The sequence below is a fragment of the Leptodactylus fuscus genome, chromosome 1 (genome assembly GCF_031893055.1).
Source record: "Leptodactylus fuscus isolate aLepFus1 chromosome 1, aLepFus1.hap2, whole genome shotgun sequence".
In the NCBI taxonomy this organism is placed as follows: Eukaryota; Metazoa; Chordata; class Amphibia; order Anura; family Leptodactylidae; genus Leptodactylus; species Leptodactylus fuscus.
Genome location: NC_134265.1, coordinates 281,936,590 through 281,964,154, shown reverse-complemented (window position 1 = coordinate 281,964,154; position 27,565 = coordinate 281,936,590). Strand labels below are relative to the sequence as shown.

Sequence of the window (27,565 nt, the reverse complement as noted above, 5' to 3'; positions counted from 1 at the left end):
GGATATAATAGAAGAAACGCATAGCTCGGTCAGGAACAAAGCAAGCTGGTGGTAGGTAGACATTTTCTTCTTGCTGAATCAACCAGCTGCATTGAAACCAATTGAAACATGCAAAGGAATATGGGTAAGCGTTTCTAAAGGCTGCAAGAACGTGATCATTAAAATGATCATTAAAACTTGCTGGGTACTAAAAAGTTAAAACCACCTACTTGTAAGATGAACAAACTTACCTGACTTATTGATGGAGATGGGTATTTTATTTGCTTATGAAACTACAATACATTTCATTAATGATCATGTAATAATGAATCTGCCAGGTCTCCTGTTATTAGTCTGAGCTGTTGAGTACAAGACTGTACAGTACAACAAATTTATATGATTTGACTTAAACATTTATTAAACTCTGAATTGTAGGACAGAAAACTGTATATATCAAAGAGCTCGGTATGTCGCCCTCTGTTTCTTGGCTCTCAGACAGGGCAACACAGGTACCCCATCCAAAACTCCTTATCATTTATCTCCATATGATTGCTGAAGGTACGGTACTGTGTTTCCTCAAATTAGGTCACCCTCCCAACAGTAAGGCATATGAAGGGGGGGGGGGTAGTTGAATTGCCTAATATAAGGCACCCCCCGTAAATAAGGCATCCCCAAACCTCATTGCAGCCGGCTGAACACTGTGCTTGATGTTCCGTGTACACAGGTATGCTGGCTGTTGCCTCTGCTGTTGTATCCACTGTTCCTGTAGGATGAGCTGGGAGATGCCCGCTGTGCATATGCTGTGGGGAGTTCACTCTCCCAGCTCATCCCAGAGGCAGCAGCCAGCATACAGCAGAGGCAGCAGCCAGCTTTACTGTGCACACGGAGCACAGCGCATAGCATTCAGCCAGCTGCAATGCCCATGAAGTGAGGCTCTCCAACACAACCGCTGGAAGCCTCGCTAAGCCCCGCCCACCACTTCCGTAACAAACAACAGCACAGACGATGCTACGAAGATGGGGAAGGTAAGTAGGATATATTCCCCCCAGCCCCCCCCACCTTCCCCTACACTACCTACAACTGGCAGTCATGCCGGAGCTCCGCTAAGGAAGTGCCACATGACTTCCAGTTGTCAGCCACTCCATAATAAAGATGTCCCCCGAAAATAAGACAGGTCCTATATTTAGGATGAGAATTTAATATAAGACAGTCTTATTTTCGGGGAAACGTGGTATGACCACTAGGACTAACAATGATACCTAAGTGCTATATTCCACTATGTGTCAGTTCCATAGAGCAGTAGAGCACGTGCTTGACAGTAAACAGGTGACAGAGACGCTTCATCCCCCAGTTTGGTGAAGGTCCTAGAAACAATCAGTAAACTTCCATTCATTGCCTTTCCTGAGCACAGATGATAAATATTTTTGGAGGAAGCTTCAAGGTGCACTGCACTGTAAACAAACCAAAATCACAGGGTGGGTCTTACATGGTAAATAGGTGTCTCTTGAAGATCTAGACATTGATTCTGCCGTGAAAAAAGAAGCTGGTTTTCAATATGAAAGTTGGATATACACACATTTTTAAAGTAATGCTTGTGGCAAAAAAAAATATACGGCCAGATTGGCCATAACATTAAATAGCAGATGTGTGCTTTATGTAGACCAAGTCAGAGCCAAAAACATTAGGCACAATATACACTTCACCGATACTGAAACAGACAATATATCAGGTAAGGAAATAAGAGAATTGCTATTATGCAAGGCAAGTAAATTTAAGCCAAGCATAAAAGAACCAATGAATATTAAAAAAGCTTCTCTTAATGGATCATCTATAACAAAAAGAACTGATTAGTCTTAAAGTCATTGCAAAAGCAACCTAAGGAGGCCTTACAAGGCATACATTTCTGATTTAAAAAAAAAAATCTAAATCTAGCAAATATATATATATATATATATATATATATATATATTACTCTAGAAAGAAGTATGTATCAGAAAATCATATTCTCAGTCAAACAGCAACCGGACTACGTGTATGTACAATGAGGATGACGCTAATGTAGCATTGTCCCTGCCTGGCATTTCACTCAAAGGTTTGTTTGAGGGCCAAAAACAGATTTAAAAGCCTACAGAACGTCTAAGTAGCTTTCAGGAAATATGAAGGAAAAATCATCTTGTATTACGTTTATAGAAGGTTAAATTTACATTTCCTTTTTTTTTTTTTTTTTTTTTTTTTACAGAGAAACTGCATCTGTGCAACAATACAGGTCATGTAATAAATTGGGGAATCCACAATTTTATTTTTATATCGTTTTCAAGTATCCCACCAGGCAGTGTTGCCATAGCGACACGGATATGCATCTAAATCATATTATTGCACATGTGGATCACTGGGGCAGATTTATGAAAACTGACTAAAAGTGGTTTTCATTTCCCAAAGCAACCAATCACAGCACAGCTTTCATTTCATGTTCTGCTCCTTAAAAATAAAAGCTCCACAGAGACTGCCCGGAGCAACTAGAGACCGTTTCATAAATGTGGCCTAGTATTCTCAACTAGATTCATGTCCCACATATCAATGATGCCCGGTGAAACCTAAGGGCCACCAATGATGTCTGTAGGATTAAGATAAGTGACACTTCTAGCAATAATGTAGAAAGCAGTGTAAAGAAAACCTGTCAATAAGTACAAAAGGCTAAATGACATACAGCACTGTGCAAAAGTTCTCATCAGGTGTGCAAAGTGATTTCAAAGATATGAGTGTTAGAATATTCTGTGGATTCAGGCTCGCTCAAATCCTTCTGTCTCTTTATGTAATTCCAGACAGACTAAAGGGGCAGATTTATGAAGACTGCCATTATTAACACCAGTCTTCATAACTGCATCGCCAGCAGAGGGCGCACGTCAATCATGGTATGGCACATGGCTTAACATTACGGCCAGAGCCAGCACGATGTCAGTGAGCAGACACAATACACAATGTCTGCTCACCTAATGAGTTGGATGTTTATCTCCAAAAATAGAATAAATCCCCTGAGGATGCTGGTGGAAACTAATGTTCAGAAACACATGGGGAGGCTGAGTAAGGGCCCCTTCACACGGAGTATACGCTGGCTGATTCTGAATGTGTAAACGTTCCGAATCAGCAGCGTTTAAAACAGAACTCATTGCTTTCTATGGGAGCTGGCATACGTGCACTCCCCATAGAAATGAATGGGCTGCTTTTTTCCATTCATTTCTATGGGGAGCGCACGTATGCCGGCTCCCATAGAAAGCAATGGGATCTGTTTTAAACGCCGCCGATTCGGAACGTTTACATGTTCAGAATAAGCCAGTGTATACTCCGTGTGAAGGGGCCCTAAGGGATGTAAGGGACTTGGGAGATATATGTATATAACTCACACAGTACACAATAGGTGGTAAATGAAATATACAGTACACTAAATGGACCCCTAGCATGGATATTACCAATAGGTGTTTTCCTGACTGTGAAATACAGACTGCGGTACAGCACCAAATGTAGCTCTTAGTATCTGTATACATGTTTTATTGGCTACCTGATAGGGATTAGATTATAGGAATACTTAGTTCTTGTTTTAGTATGAATAAATAGACATTTTAACTTGTTTTTTCAGGCTTAAATTTGATTGATTTTTTTGTTGGGATGGACAAACATATATATATATATATATATATATATATATATATATATATTTAACCCTTGTTAATTTGGTTTCTCCTCATAAATAAATCGCAACCTACATTGGCTATGTGCCTCAAGGGAAAACTACTCCAGCTCATAGCTGGCATACATTTCCTGCATCAGTTACGCCAGATATCTAGTGTAAATTATATTAAATCTAACGGAGTGGATGGCCCTGCCTTTTTTGGGAAAGTAGCAAGGGAGGTGCAAAAATGGAGAATTTTTTTTGCCCTGACATACAATGCAAAGTAAATCAACCTCAATGCTGTTAAAGAGGACCTTTCACCGATTTGGGCACAGGCAGTTCTATATACTGCTGGAAAGCCAACAGTGCACTGAATTCAGCGCACTGTCAGCTTTCCAGCATTCTATAGAACTGCCTGTGCCCAAATCGGTGAAAGATCCTCTTTAAGATCAGGGCTCCTTTGGGGCCATGTCATCATTTCCAAGACTTCTTGTTTACACTAAAGATGCAGAATAAACAATCAGACATCTCCCTGAAAGGAATACATGATGAATAGATATCTCTCTCTATTTCTCACCAATCCTGACAGAATTCGCAACCCCATTTGATGAAATGCAACCTCAAACTAGTAAACCTCCAGCATGCTTTACCTTTCCATTATTGTAGCCCTCTCCAGCCTTTCAGCAAACAATCTGCATTCTATTATACCCGAAAGGTTCACATTGTAATCCAGCAGTACTGAGCACTTGCTGCCAATTTTTGCACCCCAGTTCTAATGTTTTCATGCATAGTTGAATTGCTTGACATGGTTTCATGTTGAGGACTCCATTGGTTTTCAAAAGTTAATTCACATATAACTTACTAGGGCTACATGTTTTGAATAGGTGGTCGGATTATCACAAAACAAAAAAAAAAGCACATTGATCAGGTGCACAGCCGCACAGGTATGTCATTTTGCATTTTGCGACAGGTCATTTTTAAGTGCTTGCTATATTTGGTGGTATAGTACATGTAAGTGATTTATTGTCCCCACATTTAGAAAATGCCACTTGAGGTGGAAAAGCTTAATACATTCACTTAAACTGTGCTTATGTAGGGAATAGAGGCAATTTAAGTCACTTCCATTCATGCCCTAACTTGGAAACATGATGCAATGTGGCAGAGCAATGAATTTACTCAGCTCTGGTTTGAGATGGGAGAACTCTGCTCTACAAATTGCCATCTGGGATGTAAAACACACAAAAGGTGAAACTGCTGTTTAGTTCTCAATAAACGTGCCTTAGGCGAATACCATTGGGAGTAGTGGGACAGGTATCAGTGTAAGCTCCTGCACAGCACTTTGGGAATATGTGTGCGCTATATAAATAATGGCTTATACAGTAGTACTTGCAGATATAACTACAAAAAAGAAATCACAAAGAAGGCTTCATTAACCAGTCTGTAGCAACACAAAACGAATGGGTGAAGAGGTGAAAGGGCACCTTTCACTGAACAGTTCAGCAAAAAAGTAGTAAGAAAAATCTTTTGTATGCAGATCTCAGGAGGGAAGAACACAGAACTCTCAGCAAGGTAAATTTTAACCGCCAGGAAAAGTGCTTTAGTACCATCCCGGTACTGCTGGGAATATGATTTTATAATTTAAGAGGTAAGGTTATCACAAAAGAGCATAGGGCGAGGACACAGAACTCAAAAGTGTTATAATTAGCTACAGGCAGGACTAGCAGATGAGCAAACAGACCTCAAAACTGGCACAAAGGCAGCAAAAAAAACTTACACAGTTTTGCAAGTTAAAAAAAATAAAAAAGTTTTAGTATCTAAACACAGGCCACATAATAGAGACTTCAAACGTGCTTATAAAAGGGATATTCGTGAAAGGAACATTCCAGTCGGAAATCAAAGACAGGCTTTGACATACAGTAGCAGAGACGTCAACCTGGAAGACTTATACCTGGAAGATTTATCCCTGGGAGACTTATACCTGGGACAATTATACCTGGGAGATTTATAGGGTGCCCAAGAAGTGGGTCATGGCAAAACGGAGTGTGGCTTTAACATGGGGTGTGGTTAATATAAAAAGATCAAGACATCAATCCTTAAATAAAACATCCAAATAAATTATGATCATAAGAAAAACAAAAATCACTTCTTGCACTCTCCCTATTATGTATTAAGTCGGGGTCTCCCTATACAATGAATTAGCCCGTGTCAATAACTTCCAACTCTGCTGACTATACATGATCATTAACTTCCACTAGAATCTTTCTTTTATGAACATTAACTTCCACTAGAATCTTTCTTTATGAAGTATTAAGTATTCTAAATTAATAAACAAATTTAGGGTTAAATAATAATTTGTATATAATAGCTGGGAAGCCCTGCATTCTTAATAAACTGCAGTGCAGATGTGGCATTCTTTTGTCCAACATTAAGCGATCTATAGGAATAAGGCACCAGTTTGCTTACCGTATGGGTAAAGTTTAAATATAACATCTTTGTGACCATGGGGTGTTACTGTCCTTTTGAAATTTCTGAAGCGTCACCCGAAGTTGTATTGTATTAAGGGACACATAGAGTAAGGTCGGGAGACGTGCGATTCACTGCAGACTGGCAATCATCTAGCCGGGTACGGGGATGAGCGTCTCCGTTACCATAGTTACTGAGCGTCCCGCTCGCTGACCAATCATTGACGAGGGGCGGAGTCTATGACACGCCCTCAGTCATGGGAGACGAGCGGGAAGGCGGGTAAGTACGCACCTTTTGTCCTGGGTATAAAGGGACTCGCTGCGGCGCTCTGCCTTCGGCTGATAGAAATTATCCGTGCCTACCATCAGGGCACGGAGAACGGTGGTTATAACCGCCATAACTGAACATCTAGGCTGTGCTATTAGAGCAGGATTAGTGGACTCGGCAAACTGGGGGATGGTAGAATCTGCTGGAGTGAATATTGTTGCAGATAGTCCCAGTTGATAGGAGTTCATTACCGACGCGGTATCGCATCAAAACCGTGGGGTGTATTTACATAAAAGGTCTCCTGAGGAACCCCGATAACAGGGGGGAAACGCGTAGAGACGCCTATTTATTAGATATCTGCTGGTCATTTGAAATTCCAATTATGCCATCAGCGAACTTACAGTGCTGCTGGCATGCAATATAGAGACATAGTAGCTAGATATATATTTGCTACAGACAATCTTGTGGCAATAGCAATATTGATACAAAGTTACTTTATGTCTCTCTGAACTTGCAAGAGCTAAGAAGCAGTCATATATTACAACTCAGCAGTCAACTAGTCCGAGATGAATTGTATCTAATTGATCCTCAGAATATATAGACTGGGGATTGGAACTAGCACCCATTCAATAGTTTATGACTACAGCCATGCTATTTATATGCAATACTTTGTAGTAGTTTCTTTTTAAAACACCCATTGAATAGGGAGTGTATGAGAGGCTCTCATACGTTTATTTGATACCCATTGGTGTTTTGAAACAAATGGTGCATGAAAATAGATTATTTTAAATAAATTTTTGTACCCAGGGAGTTATTTTTAATCAATAAAGATTAGTTTTTAAATGCCAATTTTTCTTTTTTGGATTGACTATACATGATCACACCAGACTGTTCTAACTTCAGTGCAAGTTTCTGTGACTATCTTCAGTTAAACGTCACACATGGCTTTACTATTGGGACTGTACTCTTATAATATGTTGTATTAACCTCTTAATGCCACACCTGACTATACTATTTTTCATTATTTCATATTTTTTTTATTCTAATAGGGAAAAAAAAAAAAAGAATATATTACTTTCCACTAAATCTTATTTAGTGCTTTGATTTTGAGTCTCTTCCTGGCCTTCTTCCTCTGGATCAGCCCAAGGGGCCTGGAAAGTGTATTGCCAATATTGGTTTAGTCTCAAAGGTTAAAGGATCAAGCCGAGTAAATACTTGTTTCTTCAATGCACTTCAGTAGGCTCTCCCAGGAATCATAAGAGGCCAAAAACCTGCCAAAATTCCTGTTTAATTGGATCCCATGTAAGAGATTGCAGAGGGTGGGAAAATGATGTTTTAATAAACAGTATTGTGTGCCATGGAGCACTACAGTTGTGTATAACGTTCCATATTCACAGTTGGGGAAAAAAAGTAAGACGTAAACTAAACAATTTGACAAAAAAAGCATATACTGCTGGATCTATGTGGTCATATACTCTGTTATACTTAAAGGGGTTTTCTGACCTTTTGATATTGATGATCAATAATTGGAATAGGCCATCAATATTAGATCTGTGAGTGTCTGTCACCCAGCACCACCACTGATCAGCTGGTTCCCAGCAGCTGTGTCTACACAATGGACGGAGTCAGAAGTCAATAGTTCTTTCTCCTATGTGGTGGCTCTGCAGGGTAATATATCAATATCAAAATTCCAATATATACCTAAAGTCTGAAGCCCCATGTTGCCCCCAATGCGCCTGTTCTTGAATAGGTGGTGACTACTTCCTGTCTTTCTATTGCAGTGTTTACCGCGCACGGGGGCAGGTCGGACAAGTGATCAGTGCACGGTCCAGGTGTCGAATTCCCACTTATCGTGTACTTATGACCTGTCCCATAGAAAGGTCATAAGTATAAAAAAAAAAAAAAAAAAAAAAAAAAAAAATCCTTGTCTGACAAGTACACAGTATCATTTTGCATGAATATACAAAAATATTCAGACAACAAAAACATTTCTTCTGCCTGATTTCATTTGAAATTTACTGCCAAGTTACAAGTAGACAGGCGTTGCCATGTTATATGGTTATGGCCATCTACTTGGCACTGTCCCAGCTGTCACGTCATGTTTTATAACTGTACAAGTGAAAACAAGACAATCTACGCCAACAAATTTTTAACATTTTCCGGAAAAAATAAAAACAAATAAATGATACTTATCAGTACACTTTATCGTCACTTAAATCATCTCAGATAAAGGTTTCATGTTATGTTTTCCTATTATAATTAGATTTCAGCAGAAAAAACATGCTGCTTCACTGTATGACTGCCAAGATAGATGCAATTTATAAATAAGGCAGGAAATTAAACTTAGGAAACAAGGAACATTGTATACCATTAGTTCACTTCACTGCTGAAATTTACAGTTAAAACGGTTAGAACTGCTACACAGATTTATTGTGGTGTAAAGCGCAAGAATGTATTTGCTTATCTGCATGTTTTACAGCGTTTAGCGATATATACACCTGCCAGGAGAATCAAAATTATCCATCCAATCTAAGTTGTGTTTCTGAAATCACCAATGCATAAAATGTGAACAAGAGATAGAAAATAAAATGTTACCTTGTGGTTAAAATAAACTGACAACTCAAAATCTGACAAATGAGGACTGCATGGTGAAATTTTATTGCATCCTATCTACAATTACCTTGTTCTGCAGCTGAAATCAATGACTTGTTTATGGGTATTCAGTGGTTATGTAGGTATGAGTAATACAATTTTACCTTGTCTACTGTCCCATAAACACCTCCCCATGACAAACCGTGCCAAATAAACCATAACTACACATATCAAACTATATATTACATGCCTACCAGCATGCTGCATGCCCCCACTCCTGTCAACCATGACAGTGACATATTTTGCAACAGTTTGGGACTTTATAACTGCAAAAGTGTGACCTTGTCCTTACGTGCTCATTCAGAACTCCTGATCACATGCAACTAACAATTCAACATTTTTTAAAATAATTAACAAAACCCCCAAGGATTCAGCTGTCTGAGATTGATGGGCTAGATTGACATGACTGAGGTGCAAAATGGCTGCAAAAAAATGGCCACCTTCAGCAGGGCCTGCTAAAGGGTGAAGTGGGCCTCTGGGCGAAAGTGTGTCAGTGGGCACCTTAGTCGATTCAGTTACTCCTATTGAAGTAATAAGAACGGTGCTGCACTTGCACCGCTATGCAGTGGATAGGGCTGCCTGCTGTACCTCTCCTATTACTTGAACCAGAGCAGCTTCCTGCACTCCCTGACCACTATTGTAGTTTCCAGGCACCATAGGCTGCCAGAATACGGGGTCATTCACATCACATTTTGAACATCAGTTTAACGGATCAGTTTTGTGGAGACAAAAATTGATGCAAGCAAAGATTAAAATGGACGGAAATTGATAAGCATCCATTTATATAAAGTCCATGTTAAAGGGATTCTATCATTAAATTGCTATTTTTCCTCACTAATACGTAGGAATAGCCTTAAGAAAAGCTACTCTTCTCCTACCTTTAGAGGTCTTCTCCGCGCCGCCGTTTGGTAGAAATCCCGATTTTCTTCGGTATGCAAATGAGTTCTCTCGCAGCACTGGACGAGTCCCCAATTCTGCAAAAGAAATCTCCAGCGCCGCCTCCATCTTCGTCTGGAACGGTCTCTCTCCGCGTCTTCTTCTGGCCCTCTGTTCAAACTTCAACCCATGCGAAGTCGGGCCTTGGGCAGAGCTGACTGCACATGCCCGCAGCCATTTTTTGTAGCCGCTTACGCTCACGGCCACAAAAAAATGGCTGTGGGCATTATGGGGCAGGATAACCCCTCTAATTACCCAGAACAAGACTATAGGGGAGGATGGAGAGGTAGGGACAGGTGGTCACAACTATCAGAAAGATTCTAAGGCTGGGTTCACACATGTGCCTGTATTCTGTTCGGAGTTTCCAACCCAGTATCCACTTAAAAAATGCGGCTCCCCAAGCAAGCAGAAAGCATTTCAAAATTAGCTCCAAAAAAATGAAGTGTGAGTCCAGCATAAAAGATCAAAACTCACGAAAACATTTTATTGTGAGCACCAGCTCTTGATAAATCTGAACCAGACTGTATGTTAAAATATTGTGTATTTAAGACATTGCAAAAAGGCTATTTTTTTCTAATGCCCTGCCAGTTATATAGCTATATGCAGCAAATAAAAAGATTCTGCCTGTCTGCAGACCCTATAAGTTTATACTGTAACATGTCATTAGCGGTATAGTTACACCAATATTGACAATGGATCAAAGTGCCTTTTGGCAGTATCGCCCATAGTATGGCAGTGACAGCAGCCATCACAACACATTAAAAATGCCACTTTCTCATAGTACTGCATCTCTCACAAAAACAGTCACAAAAACATAACAGCATAGAGTGAAAGGCATTTACATAGTAATGAGATTGAGCACACGTTTATGGTTACACTAATAATGGATTGTTATGGTATCAAACTTATATTATGTATGCAATAGCCATATATAAAAGTTTGAGTAGTAACAGCTACCTCCGATTTCCAGCATGAACCCTACACACTTTGGGCCCCACCTTTCACAGATATTAAACATGGATGTGCATCTGTTTCTATCAATTTGTGTGCCAGACACAAAAGCGTGGTAAACCAGACAAACTTTTTTTAAGCATTGACTCTACACAAACGGATCACTTTGCAGCTCATGTTGGCATCCATTGCTTATATTTGTAAAATAGATCTGATAAATGGATGCTAAAAACGTTATTTTTTTTTTTTTAGCCATGGCTAGCTTTGCTTCACATGTGCATTTACAAGAAAAATAATACAGTATATCAGAATTCAGTAGCTAAATGAGGGATTATCAGAAGCCTCAATCGTACCTAGAAAGAGGAGCCTGCTCTTGTGCCGACGCTCAGATGCATTTCACCCGATTGTGTAACAGTAGCACGACTTCTCATTTTACTAGTGTTGTATCAGTTTATAGACTGCTGCCTCTGTTAAACAGTTGTTGCACCATCTTGCCAATGCTTATTGCATTTCTAAGTATCAAGCCACATTACAGGAAGTAAGTACATGAGTATTGCTTAGCTGAAGTTGATATTAAATTGAGTAATAAAATGCACTTGCATTGTATTCCCTGTGGTAGATGTTCTTACTTACCAATATATTGTTGGTCATGCCAAATCTGAGCACTTTCTAACAAGTCTAGTAGTTTGGCTCCCTGATGTTCTGATTCTGGATCATATGACCAATTCTCCTCTATTCTGAAAACAAGTAGTAGGAGTACCGCAGGTCCAGTCATGTGATCCAGTCTCCGTGTCCTCAGGGGAGATGAACTATAACGCTTCATTGACATGACAGTGATTAGTGGCAGTATGACTGCTGTTATTTTAACGGACATCACAAAGCAGCATCAAATTCAATGGGGCTATTCACATGACTGTTATTTTGAGATAAAATATAGGTCATGTCCTAGGGGACCCATGAAAATGGGTCCACCTCGGATGCAAGACTTCTGTGAAAAATGTTCCCTGCAAGAAACTACAGGTAACACCAACTGATTTCATTTGTAAAAATCAGATTGTCTGCCAATGAAGATTCCCTTCCTTCCTTCCACTGCAATACCTTTTCCAGTCCCAATTGCTGAGTCAATTGGACTTAAAAAGGCATCATGAACGTCTCCCACAATTCCATTGCAGGGGGCTTCTCCTATAGCCCCTTCTCAATACTGTCACAAGTACAGACATAAGGGCGGGTTCACACCTGCACCCGGTCTCCGTTTTCAGCTTTCCATCTTCTGCCTAAGAAACTGGACAGGAGACGGAAACTGGCAGTCACTTTTCAAACCCATTCAAAGTGTCCGCCCGTGAGCGTCTTCTGGGTTCCACGGCGAAACCATTTTCTTTTAACCGGACATAAAGTCGAACATGCAGGACTTTGTCCAGTTTAAAAAAAAAAAAAAAAGAGGAGGGTTTCACCGCAGAGACCATAAAACGCTCACGGGAGGACACTGTCTGCCGGATTTCCATCTTCTGTCGGCAGAAGACGGAAACCTGAAAGCGGAGACCGGGGCACAGATGTGAACCCACCCATAGCAGCAAGTAGTGAGAGAGATGAAACTGTTAATTTGCCCGCATTAACCCTTTAGATTCTGTGGTCAATAGTGGTTGAGGCATTAACTGATTTTAGAGAGATAGGGCTCCCTCTATTAGTCATTGGCACCCACACAAATGTGATTGTGGGGTGCTCATACCAGTACATGGTAGCTGGGGGGCCTAATGAAGGCCCTCAGGTCTACCTTCAAATACATGCCTATCAGCTGAGAAGTGACAGCATAATACATAATAAGCATTGCAATGCTTTATGTAAACAACCAAAGGATTGCAAGTGCAAGTCCCCTTTTGAGACTAAAACATTGTATAAAAAATAATGAAACACTTTAATGAAATACAGTTAAAATATAATAAAACATTAATTCCCACCACAAAAAGTTGTGTAAACGAATGAAAGTCTTATACAGTACTGCTGCGTTAGTATTAACCCAAGAATGCACATGTAAAGTTTTTTTTACGGCAGAATGACACACACAGCCATGCAAATTGAGGCATATCACACAATAAGGAGATTGTATTGTCCTGTTAAAACTAATCAATGACTAACGTATATATATTTTTCTTTAACAAGTTCTCTGAACAGTTCCAATCCATTTGCCTATGCAACCCTTGCTTAGAATGAACCCATATATTTGGAGCAAGCAGCAGCAGCAGCTACCTACCTGAAGGTCTCTTTTTAGTAATATTGTATGTCAGCATTACTAGAATATAGTCCATGGTCATATACAATAATTAAAAAAGTAGATATAAAAACTCTTACTCAGAGGCAGCCCACTCCAAATCATCTGCAATAAGATGATTTTTCTCAAAGGAAGGATTCATGCATGTAGCCAAAGGAGTGAGAGAAGGGGGTGAAAGTGAATCCAGGCTACCAGTAGGTGTATCTTCCTTTGCAGAGTTATTGTTATCTGTGGAAACATAATGGAACAAATATAATTATAGACTTTAAAGTCAATGCATATTACCCTCAAAAATAGCTAAAGGGATGTAAAAATAATGAAGTAAGAGGGAATAAATCACTTTACATAAAGCTTTTCCTACAGCAGTATGGCAGAGGAAGTTTATCCATAACTAACTAATCATCCAAATTCCATCTATGGTTCCCCTTAATTATGTATTAAGGAAAGGAAAATGGTGAGGAAACATAGATAGTATGCGAAATTCTACCTCACCTCACATGAACCAACCAGGAATACAGATTAGGTCCATGAACGTGTATATAGAAAAGATATTTAATGTGGGATCGTAATAGGCAAAAAACTTGCATTGAGAGCTTGTATACTGGCGACTACACGTACACATATAAAATGTAGTTTGCATAACTCTTAAACTACATGTATAGTGCAATAAAAAACCTTAAAAAGCGACTCCGATAATATCCTTAACTGAATCCTCCTTTTTCCAACCTGCTAAAAACTCAAGAGAACACTGAGAGTATCAGTATTACTGTTAAAGTAGAAAGTTATTCTGCAAGACTTCAGCAGTGTAAGATTTCTAAATAATAAGGGCAGCCAAAAAAAATTCAGAATGAGGTCAGCTAGTGAAAACAATTCATTTTCTGCAACAGAGGGGAAAAAAGTCCATTTGTGCCAGGGCTTCATTAATCATACTGAAAACTTCCAAATGATACAGAAATGAAAGTAGAGCAGTTTCCAAATAAAAAATTTAGAAGATTGTTAATTTCAGGTCCCCAAAAACTGGGCAAGCAAACCACACAGCGCACATGTTCATAATATACCGAATAAATGTAATTTTAAAATACTGTATAAGGACCCTATTACGCTAACAATTTTTCTGTCTGTATTATATTATTACATTATAGTCCATGGAGCCATTTACATGTCTACTTTTTTCCCCATAGATTAGAATCCCAGGGAGGAAAATCATAGCATTTGCTTTTTATTTTTTTACTACATGGGTTAGGAATGCAACACTATGGGTCCATGGGGGAAAAAAATGGACTGCACATGGACATTGCATGATATCCTTGTGCGGTCCATTTTTCACAAATTCATTGGCAAGTGATGCTGAAAAATAAACAAGACAAAATCCTCTTTTTTGCATCTGTGGATGTCACACGGATCAGACACAGAGGACACATGGAAATACACTAAGCTATACCATGTCCGATGTTTTATAGTTGGCAAAATGGATAGCGTGAAAGGAGGGCAAAGAGGAAAAATGCAGTTATCCTGGGCCATAAGGGACACACCTAGGGGTCTTTCTCTGGCAGACAGTGTGGCAGTTCAAACACATACATATGCCTGTATCCTTGCTCTTAAAAAGTGATGGTATCAATGTCTGAGTGGTAGGGATAAAACCTCAGTCACCCAAGCTGATCAGCAGAAAAAAAAATGGCAACCATTAATGTCTTTAGGGAGAGAACTCTATTCAATAATCTATAAAGAGGTCATGTTTACTATAGGCAGATTTAGGCATTGGTATTATTCATACTTACTCTGTTATTCAAAACTCATCGTCAAAATGGAAAAAAAAAAAAAAAAGTACTGTATTTTGGGGAGGAAAAAAAAAGTCAGACTATATATTTTTCCCCAAGTAAATTTCCCACCTAGTAGAATAGAAGGACTGAATCAATCCTAAATTTTAGTAATGCTGGAGGTTCCAAGTATTGTATAAAACATGGCAATTTATAATAAAACCTAAAGAGTAGAGATGAGCGAACACTAAAATGTTCGAGGTTCGAAATTCGATTCGAACAGCCGCTCACTGTTCGAGTGTTCGAATGGGTTTCGAACCCCATTATAGTCTATGGGGAACATAAACTCGTTAAGGGGGAAACCCAAATTCGTGTCTGGAGGGTCACCAAGTCCACTATGACACCCCAGGAAATGATGCCAACACCTCTGGAATGACACTGGGACAGCAGGGGAAGCATGTCTGGGGGCATAAAAGTCACTTTATTTCATGGAAATCCCTGTCAGTTTGCGATTTTCGCAAGCTAACTTTTCCCCATAGAAATGCATTGGCCAGTGCTGATTGGCCAGAGTACGGAACTCGACCAATCAGCGCTGGCTCTGCTGGAGGAGGCGGAGTCTAAGATAGCTCCACACCAGTCTCCATTCAGGTCCGACCTTAGACTCCGCCTCCTCCGGCAGAGCCAGCGCTGATTGGCCGAAGGCTGGCCAATGCATTCCTATGCGAATGCAGACTTAGCAGTGCTGAGTCAGTTTTGCTCAACTACACATCTGATGCACACTCGGCACTGCTACATCAGATGTAGCAATCTGATGTAGCAGAGCCGAGGGTGCACTAGAACCCCTGTGCAAACTCAGTTCACGCTAATAGAATGCATTGGCCAGCGCTGATTGGCCAATGCATTCTATTAGCCCGATGAAGTAGAGCTGAATGTGTGTGCTAAGCACACACATTCAGCACTGCTTCATCACGCCAATACAATGCATTAGCCAGTGCTGATTGGCCAGAGTACGGAATTCGGCCAATCAGCGCTGGCCAATGCATTCTATTAGCCCGATGAAGTAGAGCTGAATGTGTGTGCTAAGCACACACATTCAGCACTGCTTCATCAAGCCAATACAATGCATTAGCCAGTGCTGATTGGCCAGAGTACGGAATTCGGCCAATCAGCGCTGGCTCTGCTGGAGGAGGCGGAGTCTAAGATCGCTCCACACCAGTCTCCATTCAGGTCCGACCTTAGACTCCGCCTCCTCCGGCAGAGCCAGCGCTGATTGGCCGAAGGCTGGCCAATGCATTCCTATGCGAATGCAGACTTAGCAGTGCTGAGTCAGTTTTGCTCAACTACACATCTGATGCACACTCGGCACTGCTACATCAGATGTAGCAATCAGATGTAGCAGAGCCGAGGGTGCACTAGAACCCCTGTGCAAACTCAGTTCACGCTAATAGAATGCATTGGCCAGCGCTGATTGGCCAATGCATTCTATTAGCCCGATGAAGTAGAGCTGAATGTGTGTGCTAAGCACACACATTCAGCACTGCTTCATCAAGCCAATACAATGCATTAGCCAGTGCTGATTGGCCAGAGTACGGAATTCGGCCAATCAGCGCTGGCCAATGCATTCTATTAGCCCGATGAAGTAGAGCTGAATGTGTGTGCTAAGCACACACATTCAGCACTGCTTCATCAAGCCAATACAATGCATTAGCCAGTGCTGATTGGCCAGAGTACGGAATTCGGCCAATCAGCGCTGGCTCTGCTGGAGGAGGCGGAGTCTAAGATCGCTCCACACCAGTCTCCATTCAGGTCCGACCTTAGACTCCGCCTCCTCCGGCAGAGCCAGCGCTGATTGGCCGAAGGCTGGCCAATGCATTCCTATGCGAATGCAGACTTAGCAGTGCTGAGTCAGTTTTGCTCAACTACACATCTGATGCACACTCGGCACTGCTACATCAGATGTAGCAATCTGATGTAGCAGAGCCGAGGGTGCACTAGAACCCCTGTGCAAACTCAGTTCACGCTAATAGAATGCATTGGCCAGCGCTGATTGGCCAATGCATTCTATTAGCCCGATGAAGTAGAGCTGAATGTGTGTGCTAAGCACACACATTCAGCACTGCTTCATCAAGCCAATACAATGCATTAGCCAGTGCTGATTGGCCAGAGTACGGAATTCGGCCAATCAGCGCTGGCTCTGCTGGAGGAGGCGGAGTCTAAGGTCGGACCTGAATGGAGACTGGTGTGGAGCGATCTTAGACTCCGCCTCCTCCAGCAGAGCCAGCGCTGATTGGCCGAATTCCGTACTCTGGCCAATCAGCACTGGCTAATGCATTGTATTGGCGTGATGAAGCAGTGCTGAATGTGTGTGCTTAGCACACACATTCAGCTCTACTTCATCGGGCTAATAGAATGCATTGGCCAGCGCTGATTGGCCGAATTCCGTACTCTGGCCAATCAGTGCTGGCCAATGCATTCTATTAGCTTGATGAAGCAGAGTGTGCACAAGGGTTCAAGCGCACCCTCGGCTCTGATGTAGCAGAGCCGAGGCTGCACAAGGGTTCAAGTGCACCCTCGGCTCTCCTACATCAGAGCCGAGGGTGCGCTTGAACCCTTGTGCAGCCTCGGCTCTGCTACATCAGAGCCGAGGGTGCGCTTGAACCCTTGTGCACACTCTGCTTCATCAAGCTAATAGAATGCATTGGCCAGCGCTGATTGGCCAATGTATTCTATTAGCCTGATGAAGTAGAGCTGAATGTGTGTGCTAAGCACACACATTCAGCTCTACTTCATCGGGCTAATAGAATGCATTGGCCAGCGCTGATTGGCCAGAGTACGGAACTCGACCAATCAGCGCTGGCTCTGCTGGAGGAGGCGGAGTCTAAGATCGCTCCACACCAGTCTCCATTCAGGTCCGACCTTAGACTCCGCCTCCTCCAGCAGAGCCAGCGCTGATTGGCCGAATTCCGTACTCTGGCCAATCAGCACTGGCTAATGCATTGTATTGGCGTGATGAAGCAGTGCTGAATGTGTGTGCTTAGCACACACATTCAGCTCTACTTCATCGGGCTAATAGAATGCATTGGCCAATCAGCGCTGGCCAATGCATTCTATTAGCGTGAACTGAGTTTGCACAGGGGTTCTAGTGCACCCTCGGCTCTGCTACATCAGATTGCTACATCTGATGTAGCAGTGCCGAGTGTGCATCAGATGTGTAGTTGAGCAAAACTGACTCAGCACTGCTAAGTCTCTGCTTTCGCATAGGAATGCATTGGCCAGCCTTCGGCCAATCAGCGCTGGCTCTGCCGGAGGAGGCGGAGTCTAAGGTCGGACCTGAATGGAGACTGGTGTGGAGCGATCTTAGACTCCGCCTCCTCCAGCAGAGCCAGCGCTGATTGGTCGAGTTCCGTACTCTGGCCAATCAGCGCTGGCCAATGCATTCTATTAGCCCGATGAAGTAGAGCTGAATGTGTGTGCTTAGCACACACATTCAGCTCTACTTCATCAGGCTAATAGAATACATTGGCCAATCAGCGCTGGCCAATGCATTCTATTAGCTTGATGAAGCAGAGTGTGCACAAGGGTTCAAGCGCACCCTCGGCTCTGATGTAGCAGAGCTGAGGGTGCACAAGGGTTCAAGTGCACCCTCGGCTCTCCTACATCAGAGCCGAGGGTGCGCTTGAACCCTTGTGCAGCCTCGGCTCTGCTACATCAGAGCCGAGGGTGCGCTTGAACCCTTGTGCACACTCTGCTTCATCAAGCTAATAGAATGCATTGGCCAGCACTGATTGGCCAGAGTACGGAATTCGGCCAATCAGCGCTGGCCAATGCATCCCTATGGGAAAAAGTTTATCTCACAAAAATCACAATTACACACCCGATAGAGCCCCAAAAAGTTATTTTTAATAACATTCCCCCCTAAATAAAGGTTATCCCTAGCTATCCCTGCCTGTACAGCTATCCCTGTCTCATAGTCACAAAGTTCACATTCTCATATGACCCGGATTTGAAATCCACTATTCGTCTAAAATGGAGGTCACCTGATTTCGGCAGCCAATGACTTTTTCCAATTTTTTTCAATGCCCCCAGTGTCGTAGTTCCTGTCCCACCTCCCCTGCGCTGTTATTGGTGCAAAAAAGGCGCCAGGGAAGGTGGGAGGGGAATCGAATTTTGGCGCACTTTACCACGTGGTGTTCGATTCGATTCGAACATGGCGAACACCCTGATATCCGATCGAACATGTGTTCGATAGAACACTGTTCGCTCATCTCTACTAAAGAGCAAATCAACAAATCAAGCAACTGGTACCAGTAATTAAGGTTTCTAGGTTATAACATTAAATTAATACAACCAAATATTCTGCCCTTTATATTTTCAAACAATCTAAAAAGTTTTGAAACATTTGAGAAATGCTAAAATTCTAACACTAAAAACCTCCAAACTAAGATTGATATTTTGGTAGTAATTAGGGGTCTCCGATTTTCACTACTGAGCAGGCTTAGTTTCTACATTGAACATTTTATGAATTTTAAAATTCATAAATTTGAGATTATTTCTTATACACACCGAATATGACAACATACTAAAAAAAAAAAAAAAAAAGTTTGCCTAAGGTTAAAAACTAAAAGACCTCACCAGCGTCTCCATGGTCTGAGAGTCGGCAGCCGGTAGCTTACAACCCTTGCGTGTGTGGTGTCTATAGGGATTTCACTTTTTCCAATGACACCTACTGTTGAATAACTCAAATCATTTTGCATTGCTAAAATTGTACTTTTGTACTTTTTCTTTGACAATCTCGTCAGGTTTGATCTAAAGGAATTACAACCACCTCCCATCTTGCCAGAGACTGTAAACTTTTTCATGACATTCAGATGACTTCACCAGCGCCCTGCTTTCTCCTAGAGCTCCGACGTCCCTATAAAGGAGTAGAACGTCTACCCTCTAATGACAGCTGTAATGCGCCTGTTCCTCTGTATAAATTACTTACTGTATGCCCTAATTAATCACGCCAGAGATCTGACTGGTAGGGTCTATAAATGAGAGCAAATTGAGAGTGTTTAGATAAATTCCCTCTGTGATGATGTGAAACCCTGGGAGCTATGAACGAACTGGCATTCACTGGGATTGACAGTTTCTGTAGCATTCAGCCAAGTACATTCCATTTGGGACATAAAACCTTTACAACTTGGAAAACTATTGCAGAAACTTGTCAAGTTGCTGTATTCTATATTCGCAAGTAACTGGAGGTTTTCGTATTAAATGGTGATGTCCAGTCTCTAAACGCCATATAGTCATTAATAGATTTAGGTCACAAACTTCCTCTTAGCAATACTCAATTTTATTGAAACACTTCCTGCACAGGTCTCTCCAGAGACTTCATGTGGATGATTTACTTTTTCTTGTTTCTTCATTTCTTTCACTTGTAAATACAGTTCCAGCGCCAGAAATCTAATACCTGGCTGACATAATTCCATGAGAACAGCTGGGAAAAATATGTTCAATCCAATCATATTTCACATAGAGCTGCCAGGTGGAAAAATACCATGAAGAAAGCTCTGCTCTCTTATATTCCACAAGGAGTTTTCAGCAGAATCTCTGGCATGATGCAAGAAACAGCAGCATTGCCTTAAAGTCTGAATTAATTGATGGATTATTAATTAACTTTTCTTTTTATTTCAAAGGAAAAAAAAAAAAATCAAACAACCATACATTCAATACAATGATGGGTATAGTTGTCAATACATTGCTAAAGCAAGGCCAACTTTATGTAATATTTCCATGTACATTAACTGTATACTCTCTACTACCTCTAAACTGTATTGTGTAAGGTTGTTATCTAAATTTCTACAGTAATAATGTTACAAAGATGGATAAATTGAGTTTTTCCCCATTCATTCCGAAGAACGTTTGTGAAATTGGATAAGAAGGCCTGGCTCACAATCTCCATTCTATATCACCCCGAAGGCGAGATCAAGACTATGTATTGGCCAGTCAAGTTATTACATTCCAAACTAATCCAACGTTGCCTTTATGGACATTTTTCTGTGTACTTGGACACTCAAATGCTGGAAAGAAAAGGGCCTTCCACAAACTGTTCCCACAGAGATGGATGCATACAATTTCTTTCATGCAGCTGTTCATCCATAGAAACCCATGCCATGAAGCTCCAAGCACTGCAATCATTGAATCAGCACCTCACCACTTGGTGACCCCACTCTCCAACTTTGTGTGTTATATAACAATATGGATGGGTTGCTGTGGTTCCTACAGGTTTCCACTTTTCAATAATACCACTCACAGATATTCATGGACTATCTAGGAGAGGAAATTTCATAAACTGACTTGTTGCAACTGCGGCATCCTCATAGAGTACCATGCTGGATTTCAATAACCTGTTTAGAATGACCCATTCTTTCAGAAATGTTTGTATAGGCAGACTGGATGGCTAGGTGCTGAATAAAAGACATGAATTCAATGATTAAGCAATGTGGTAGCAACTTACCTCCTCAATAATACTTATAATCCAACTGCCCAATCCTCACTTCTGACTTTTGCTACTGGAAGGTCCCCCATATACAAAAGAAGATTGGTCAGTCATGTTGAAATTGTCACGTTTGAGCAATGCATTTCTAATACAAATGCCAGATTTTACACTATGTCTGGCATGGTACTGGTGAAGGCATATTTATCAGCATATTTAAATGGAGAAATTATTTGCAGGCAGATCAGGGGCATATTACACAGGGCAATTATTGGAAAATAGCATTCAATTGTTTAGTGAGCCACGAAAAAAAATCTCTTTACTAATTAATAACCATTTTTGTATTTACTCCCCTGTGTTTTCTCAAACACTTGAGAAAGGGACACAGTCCCAAAACGCGTCGTGTTTGTCTTAATTGGTAAAGGATTTTATCTTGGACCAGCGCTCTCCCTGCCTCTTCGCTTTTGCTTGACTACTGTATTTTCTCATATCTCCTTCACCCCAGTTCTCTATGGCTTTCTGTATTAGTGACCACACTGTTGAAAAGTGTAATTTCTGAGCCCAATGGTAATGATAGTTAGACTACTCCCTACACATACTACTGGATGGCTCATCACAGTCTGTCCGGTCTGCCCATATTGACCACAGCCCACATTTCCAGATATTTGAAAGTTGAACTCTTACTGGTGAAAATTGGCAAAGACATTTTCTTGGTAAGACAATTTTGATAAAAGAGAATCAACTCATCACTTATTTTCACAAGCACATATACTATATATACTCTATAGACTGATATTTCACTTCCAGTTAACTTATATTATTTGTGTATGCCCTTATACATAGGTACTGCGTTACTCAACAGACTGTTTTACAAAAAGAATCACTACTAGCAGAATTCAACAGCACTATTAAAGTTTAGTGCAACAACTGGTGGCCATAAGCTAAATACAAATCTGCATTTATACCAGTCATATAGTTGACAACTGGAAGGTCCACTAGTTGCAAATTGATTTGTAGCGTGTCGAAAAGCTGGAAGGTATGGCTGCCCTGCTGTCTTACTACAAATCACTGGGGATAATTAAGTTAACAATAAGCAAGAGAACTTACTAAGTGCAATAGCATAATATATTATGTAAGAATACACTTTAATGTTTGTCTCAGATAACAGCGCTAATAATAAAAAGAAGTACAGGACTATTGCCATGTTTATGAGTATCAAGCTTATAAATCAGATGAATAGTGTTGTGTGCAACCTTTCCAAGTAGTACATGCTCCTAAGACAACTCTCAGCCGGTTATTACATTAGTTTAGGCCTTAAGGATAAAAGAAATGAGATCATGTACTGTAAAATAGGAAAGGAAATGAAAAGTGTGATTAAAGGATAATTTTCCCCAATGGGAAGTAGCATGCAGGACCGCAATGTAGTAGTATGCCCATTTGTCAAACAGCAGAATCAGCCATAGTGCAAAGCCTGCTTACATGTAAGGATTAAGCTGATGAATGAATGAATGAGCTAATTTAGGTAATCGAGAAATAGCCTGTGTGCACAATATAAGCTATACTCCACATTTACAACAGAAAATAAAGAGTTATTTCCATGAACATAACCAGATTTCAATTTCTATACAATTAAATGTTAAAGAGAACCTGTCACCACGAAAATACACAGTGTAACTATAGGCATCATATCATAGGGCAAGAGAAGCTGAGAAAAATGAGATCTAGTTTTGTGGGAAATCATTCAGTATAACTTGCATTATCATCTCTGCTTTGAAGGTGTAATTGAGTCCATTGGGCAGCCCTTATGGTGATTGACAGCCTCTCCTCTACGACAGTGTATACAGACACAGCTGTCAGTCACTGATAGAACCACCCACTGGACTTCACAACTCCTTGTAAGCATGAAAAGAACAGCTAAATAGTTGGTAAGTTATGTCATGTCTTATCACACAAAACTCCATATTTATTCAGCTCCTCCTGCTCTATAACATACTGCCTGCAGTTTACACTGCATTTTCATAGTTACAAGTTCACTTTAAACTTTTTTTTTTTTTTTTTTTTTACTAGAGATGAGTGAGTAGTATTCAATCGTGTAGGTATTCGATCAAATACTATGGTATTCAAAATACTCATACTCGGTCGAATACCATGTGGTAAACGCAGTAAAAATTCGATTTAACTCCCATCTTCCCTGGCGCATTTTTTTTTTTTTTTACAAAAATAACTATGCAGGGGAGGTGGGACAGGAACTAGGACAACGTAGGCATTGAAAAAAACGTATACAGTAGAGATGAGTGAGTAGTGAAATATTCGAAAATTCAACTCGAGTAGACCTCAATATTTAACTATTCAAATACTACTCGCTCATCTCTATTTTTTACAAATATAAATAAATACATTTTTTCCATTGCTTTAAAGATTTTTGCTAACCATCATAGTAGTAACAATCTTTTGTCCAACGACTACGACCATAAATGCAGGCTTTTAGGCCTTCTACTGTCTGGCACTCGAAAGAAACCCAGCCATGATTTCCTTATTGTGTCCATTATCTTCTCATACATGTAATGCCCCCTGCCTGATAACCTGTCCACAATAAGAACATCAAGGCTAGGTTTCTTTCTTAAGTGCCAAACCATTGTAAGTTTCTGTATTGATGAATACATCAATACAAAGTTTAAAACTATGCAAAATGTTTAAATTAATTACATTTGCAAAAAAGTTAACTTTTAATTGTCCACAAATTAAAATGTGCTTATGTTCATGGGAAAACCTCTTTAATAGATAAACTATGATTCCAGAGTTTATAGCTACTCCAATACTCTGTTCTGTGATCTTCATTCTGTCTATCAGTAACTGTGATAGATGTTGGAGTTCCACTTTAAAGAACAGATATTTTACATGTCAAAAGATGGAAAGTTCCATTAGAATCTTGCATATGCGTTTGTTCATGTCATTCATACTGCTTTTTTATACTGATTCTGTATAACAGTGTGACTGGGCTTTTCTTTTCACACATCTTAAAGCATCCACAATACAATAAATACCTAGTGAGTGAGCAAACCCACATGTGTAATCGCTCTCTTATAAAGCACGCCTTTATATTTGCACATATCTACAGATGAATGTACCAATTCATCTATACGCATCGATAGACAGATGATAGGTGAACAAATATTTACTAGAAAAGATGTACAACTGAAAGATGATAAAGCGACTCGATCAAATGAATTTTCAGGAGTAAGGGGAGACATTATCAAGCCTTGCACTCCAGAATTCTGGTGTTATAAAAATAAATAAAACACACAAAATAAAAAAATTAACTTTTTACATCACATTTCACTTTAATAATGGGTGGGAAGGCGGGTGCGGTAAACTTCTCTAGCTGGCTGTACTCCAGATAGTTCGACTTTTTAAAAAGTAGCAAAAATTGCTGCAATTAGGTAAAGTTTCTGATTTTTCAGCAACAGTACTGTGTCCTTGTTCCCCTTTCTGTGATGTTTCATATGCCATGCAATCCTTCATTCCCTGAGTGTGCTTTGCATAATAAACAGAATATCACAGCACATGTGAGTTCTCCTTTACCGAACAGCCAGCCCCTCCATGCTGTGCTCCGGGTCTAAAGAGGGCAAGCTGTTCAGTGAAGGAGTGGTCACATGGGCTGTGAAATGTCATTTCCTATGCAAACCACTCCCAGACAGGGAGGGATTATATAGCATCTAAAATGTCATAGTAAGTAGATGGGAACCATAACAGTACCTCATGAAAGAAGAAACCTAGTTTACCATTTTGGGCTCCAGACTCATAATTTATAAAATAAATAAAACAGATGTGTCAAATTTATCACACATTGTGATACATTTGAAAAATTTGGTGCAAATTATGCCAACTCCGGCAACACGGACTTTAAAAACTCCCCTCATGATAAATCTCCCCTATTATGTTCTACCAGGGAGCAAATGGGGACACTTTATAACCAAAGTAAGCATTTAAACAAAAGTCATACAGAACAAATGCATTCACTAAACGGCTCCTTCTAAAGCAATCTACTTGCTATACTGTACTGTACAGCATAAAAGATGGACAGTGTTTCTATTGGTAAGTACTGCCACTTATCTGGAATAATTCTGTTGCAGGGTTTCTATGCATTGAACTGCATAATTGATTGTATAAAGGGAAAAAGGCATTATATTAACTTGTAAGAACTTGGAAACAGTAATCTAGTGAGAAACATTTCCTCAGCAGTGGATATTGTTTCCACACCACTGTGTTGGAGGGTTGAGGGAGTATTGCCAGCAAACAATCATCTAGCAGCATCCTTGGAATATTTGCACAAAGACTGCTCCGTCTATAGAACTTGATGTCAGTCTGTTAAGGGTGCAGTCCTTTAAACAGCTCAGGGTCATAAACAAACCATTCAATCTTACTAACCTGAATAGGAGCTGATATTCTGCCTATAACACAAATGCCTTCCATACAAGAAAAATCAAATCAGGGATCAGGCTTTATCCTCTCTATTAATACATAAATTACTTGGTCCTCATAGACTTTATAGGAGTAGTCAAACTGTTTTATTCAACTTCAGTCTGGAGCTCCCTACATTCATATTATGGATACAGAAAGTGGAAAATATTCACTGAATGGAAGATCCGACAGCCCAGCTTTCTTTTTTCTTTTCCCTTTTCGTCAAGTCTTTCACTATTTTTGTCACACTAATTTTTCTCTCTCTCTCAAACTTTCCTTTGCTTTCTTTCTCCACACTATTTCTATCTGGGCTACATCCCCATTCTTTTTAATGGGTATTTCAATAATTCTGCGGGATTATTCTCAGTTTTTGGGTGTCCCTGCGAGGGTCCAACATGGCAAGTTTTGCTATATTTTGGAAATATGTTACAAAGAATTATGGTAATAAAAAGCACAACAGAAAATGAAAAAAAAAAAAAATTATTTTCACTGACCAATAGAATGGCATTATTCCTTTTCCACCTAACTTTAGATTTGTAACAATGCAGTCAAGCAGGTTACACTTTTCTGGCATTTACCAAAGCCCTCCTCCGTAAAATACCCTAACTCCACTGGCGTGACATGCAGTGTCCTGCTGCGGAATGACTGTGTGCGAACGCAGACATAGTGTGGCTGAGCGCTAGATCCCCAACTGACCTGCAAACTCTGTAGGCCGCAGGTGGTGCGGGACAGCAGGCTTTCTAGGCTTTCACCTTTATAATATTAGTAGGATGTATATCTGCCAGTTTTCTAGCGTACAAGGCATAAAATGTTAAGGTTTTTTTGTGCAAATTGGGATTTTGTACAAATTTATGCATCAGTCTTCATAAATCTCCCCCAATGTTGAGAACTTTGTGCCTCAGCACTTCGTGACCCTGCTCTGTCACTTTTACAAGTTGCTGTGGTTCCTAAAAGCTTGTACTTCTCAATAATACCCCTCACAGGCGACTGAGTAATATCTAGGCGGGAAGAGATTACATGAACTGACTTTAGACCAAGCTATTCTTTGACAAATGTTTGTACAGTCAGACTGAATGGCAAGATGCTGGATACACCTGGGACAATGGGACTGAAAGACATCTGAATTCGATGATCAAGAGATGTGTCCCAATTCTTTTGTCCACATATTGTGTATTAAATGAATTTAAAAGCAAGGTTTGGAACCGAACAGCCATGCCAACCTCATGCTCCATACTACGATACAGCTATTCCAGAGCTGTCCGACCTTTGTTCATAGTTTTGATTTGCAGTCTATGGTCTTGCTCCTGCCTTATCTATACAATGAAATATACTACTGGGGGAGATTCATGTAATGACATACATTATTTATGAACAAGTGCACCAAATTTTAATCTCCATAATTTTCCTCACTTTATTAACACAAGCTCTGCTCTCAGGACACAAACTGCATTAAACAAACAGCAGATGAAGGAAGCAGAAAAGGGAAAAAACGATTCAATTTTGTTGTCGGTATTTCAACCTTTATTTAGCCAAACAAAAGCTGCTGTTTCTCTTATAGCAGATCTATCCATTCTACTATGCTGCAATATGGGATGTTGCTGAGCTTAGCAAGATATCATTTTATTAAATGGGTCATGCAGTTTTATGTAGGTAAAACATGAGCAATGTTTAGAGGAAAGTTCTGAAAC

The 27,565-nt window shown here is 40.4% G+C and overlaps 1 protein-coding gene across 2 annotated transcripts in view; it reads right to left on the bottom strand.

The window, feature by feature from the left end:
* The window catches only part of ARHGAP10 (Rho GTPase activating protein 10), a 168,459-nt gene that overhangs the window by 9,495 nt on the left and 131,399 nt on the right, over positions 1–27,565 (bottom strand). For both annotated transcript variants that reach the window (XM_075288192.1, XM_075288199.1), the window contains one exon: positions 13,262–13,409. In XM_075288192.1, the coding sequence (XP_075144293.1) occupies positions 13,262–13,409 (148 nt within the window). The remainder of the gene's footprint in view (positions 1–13,261; positions 13,410–27,565) is intronic.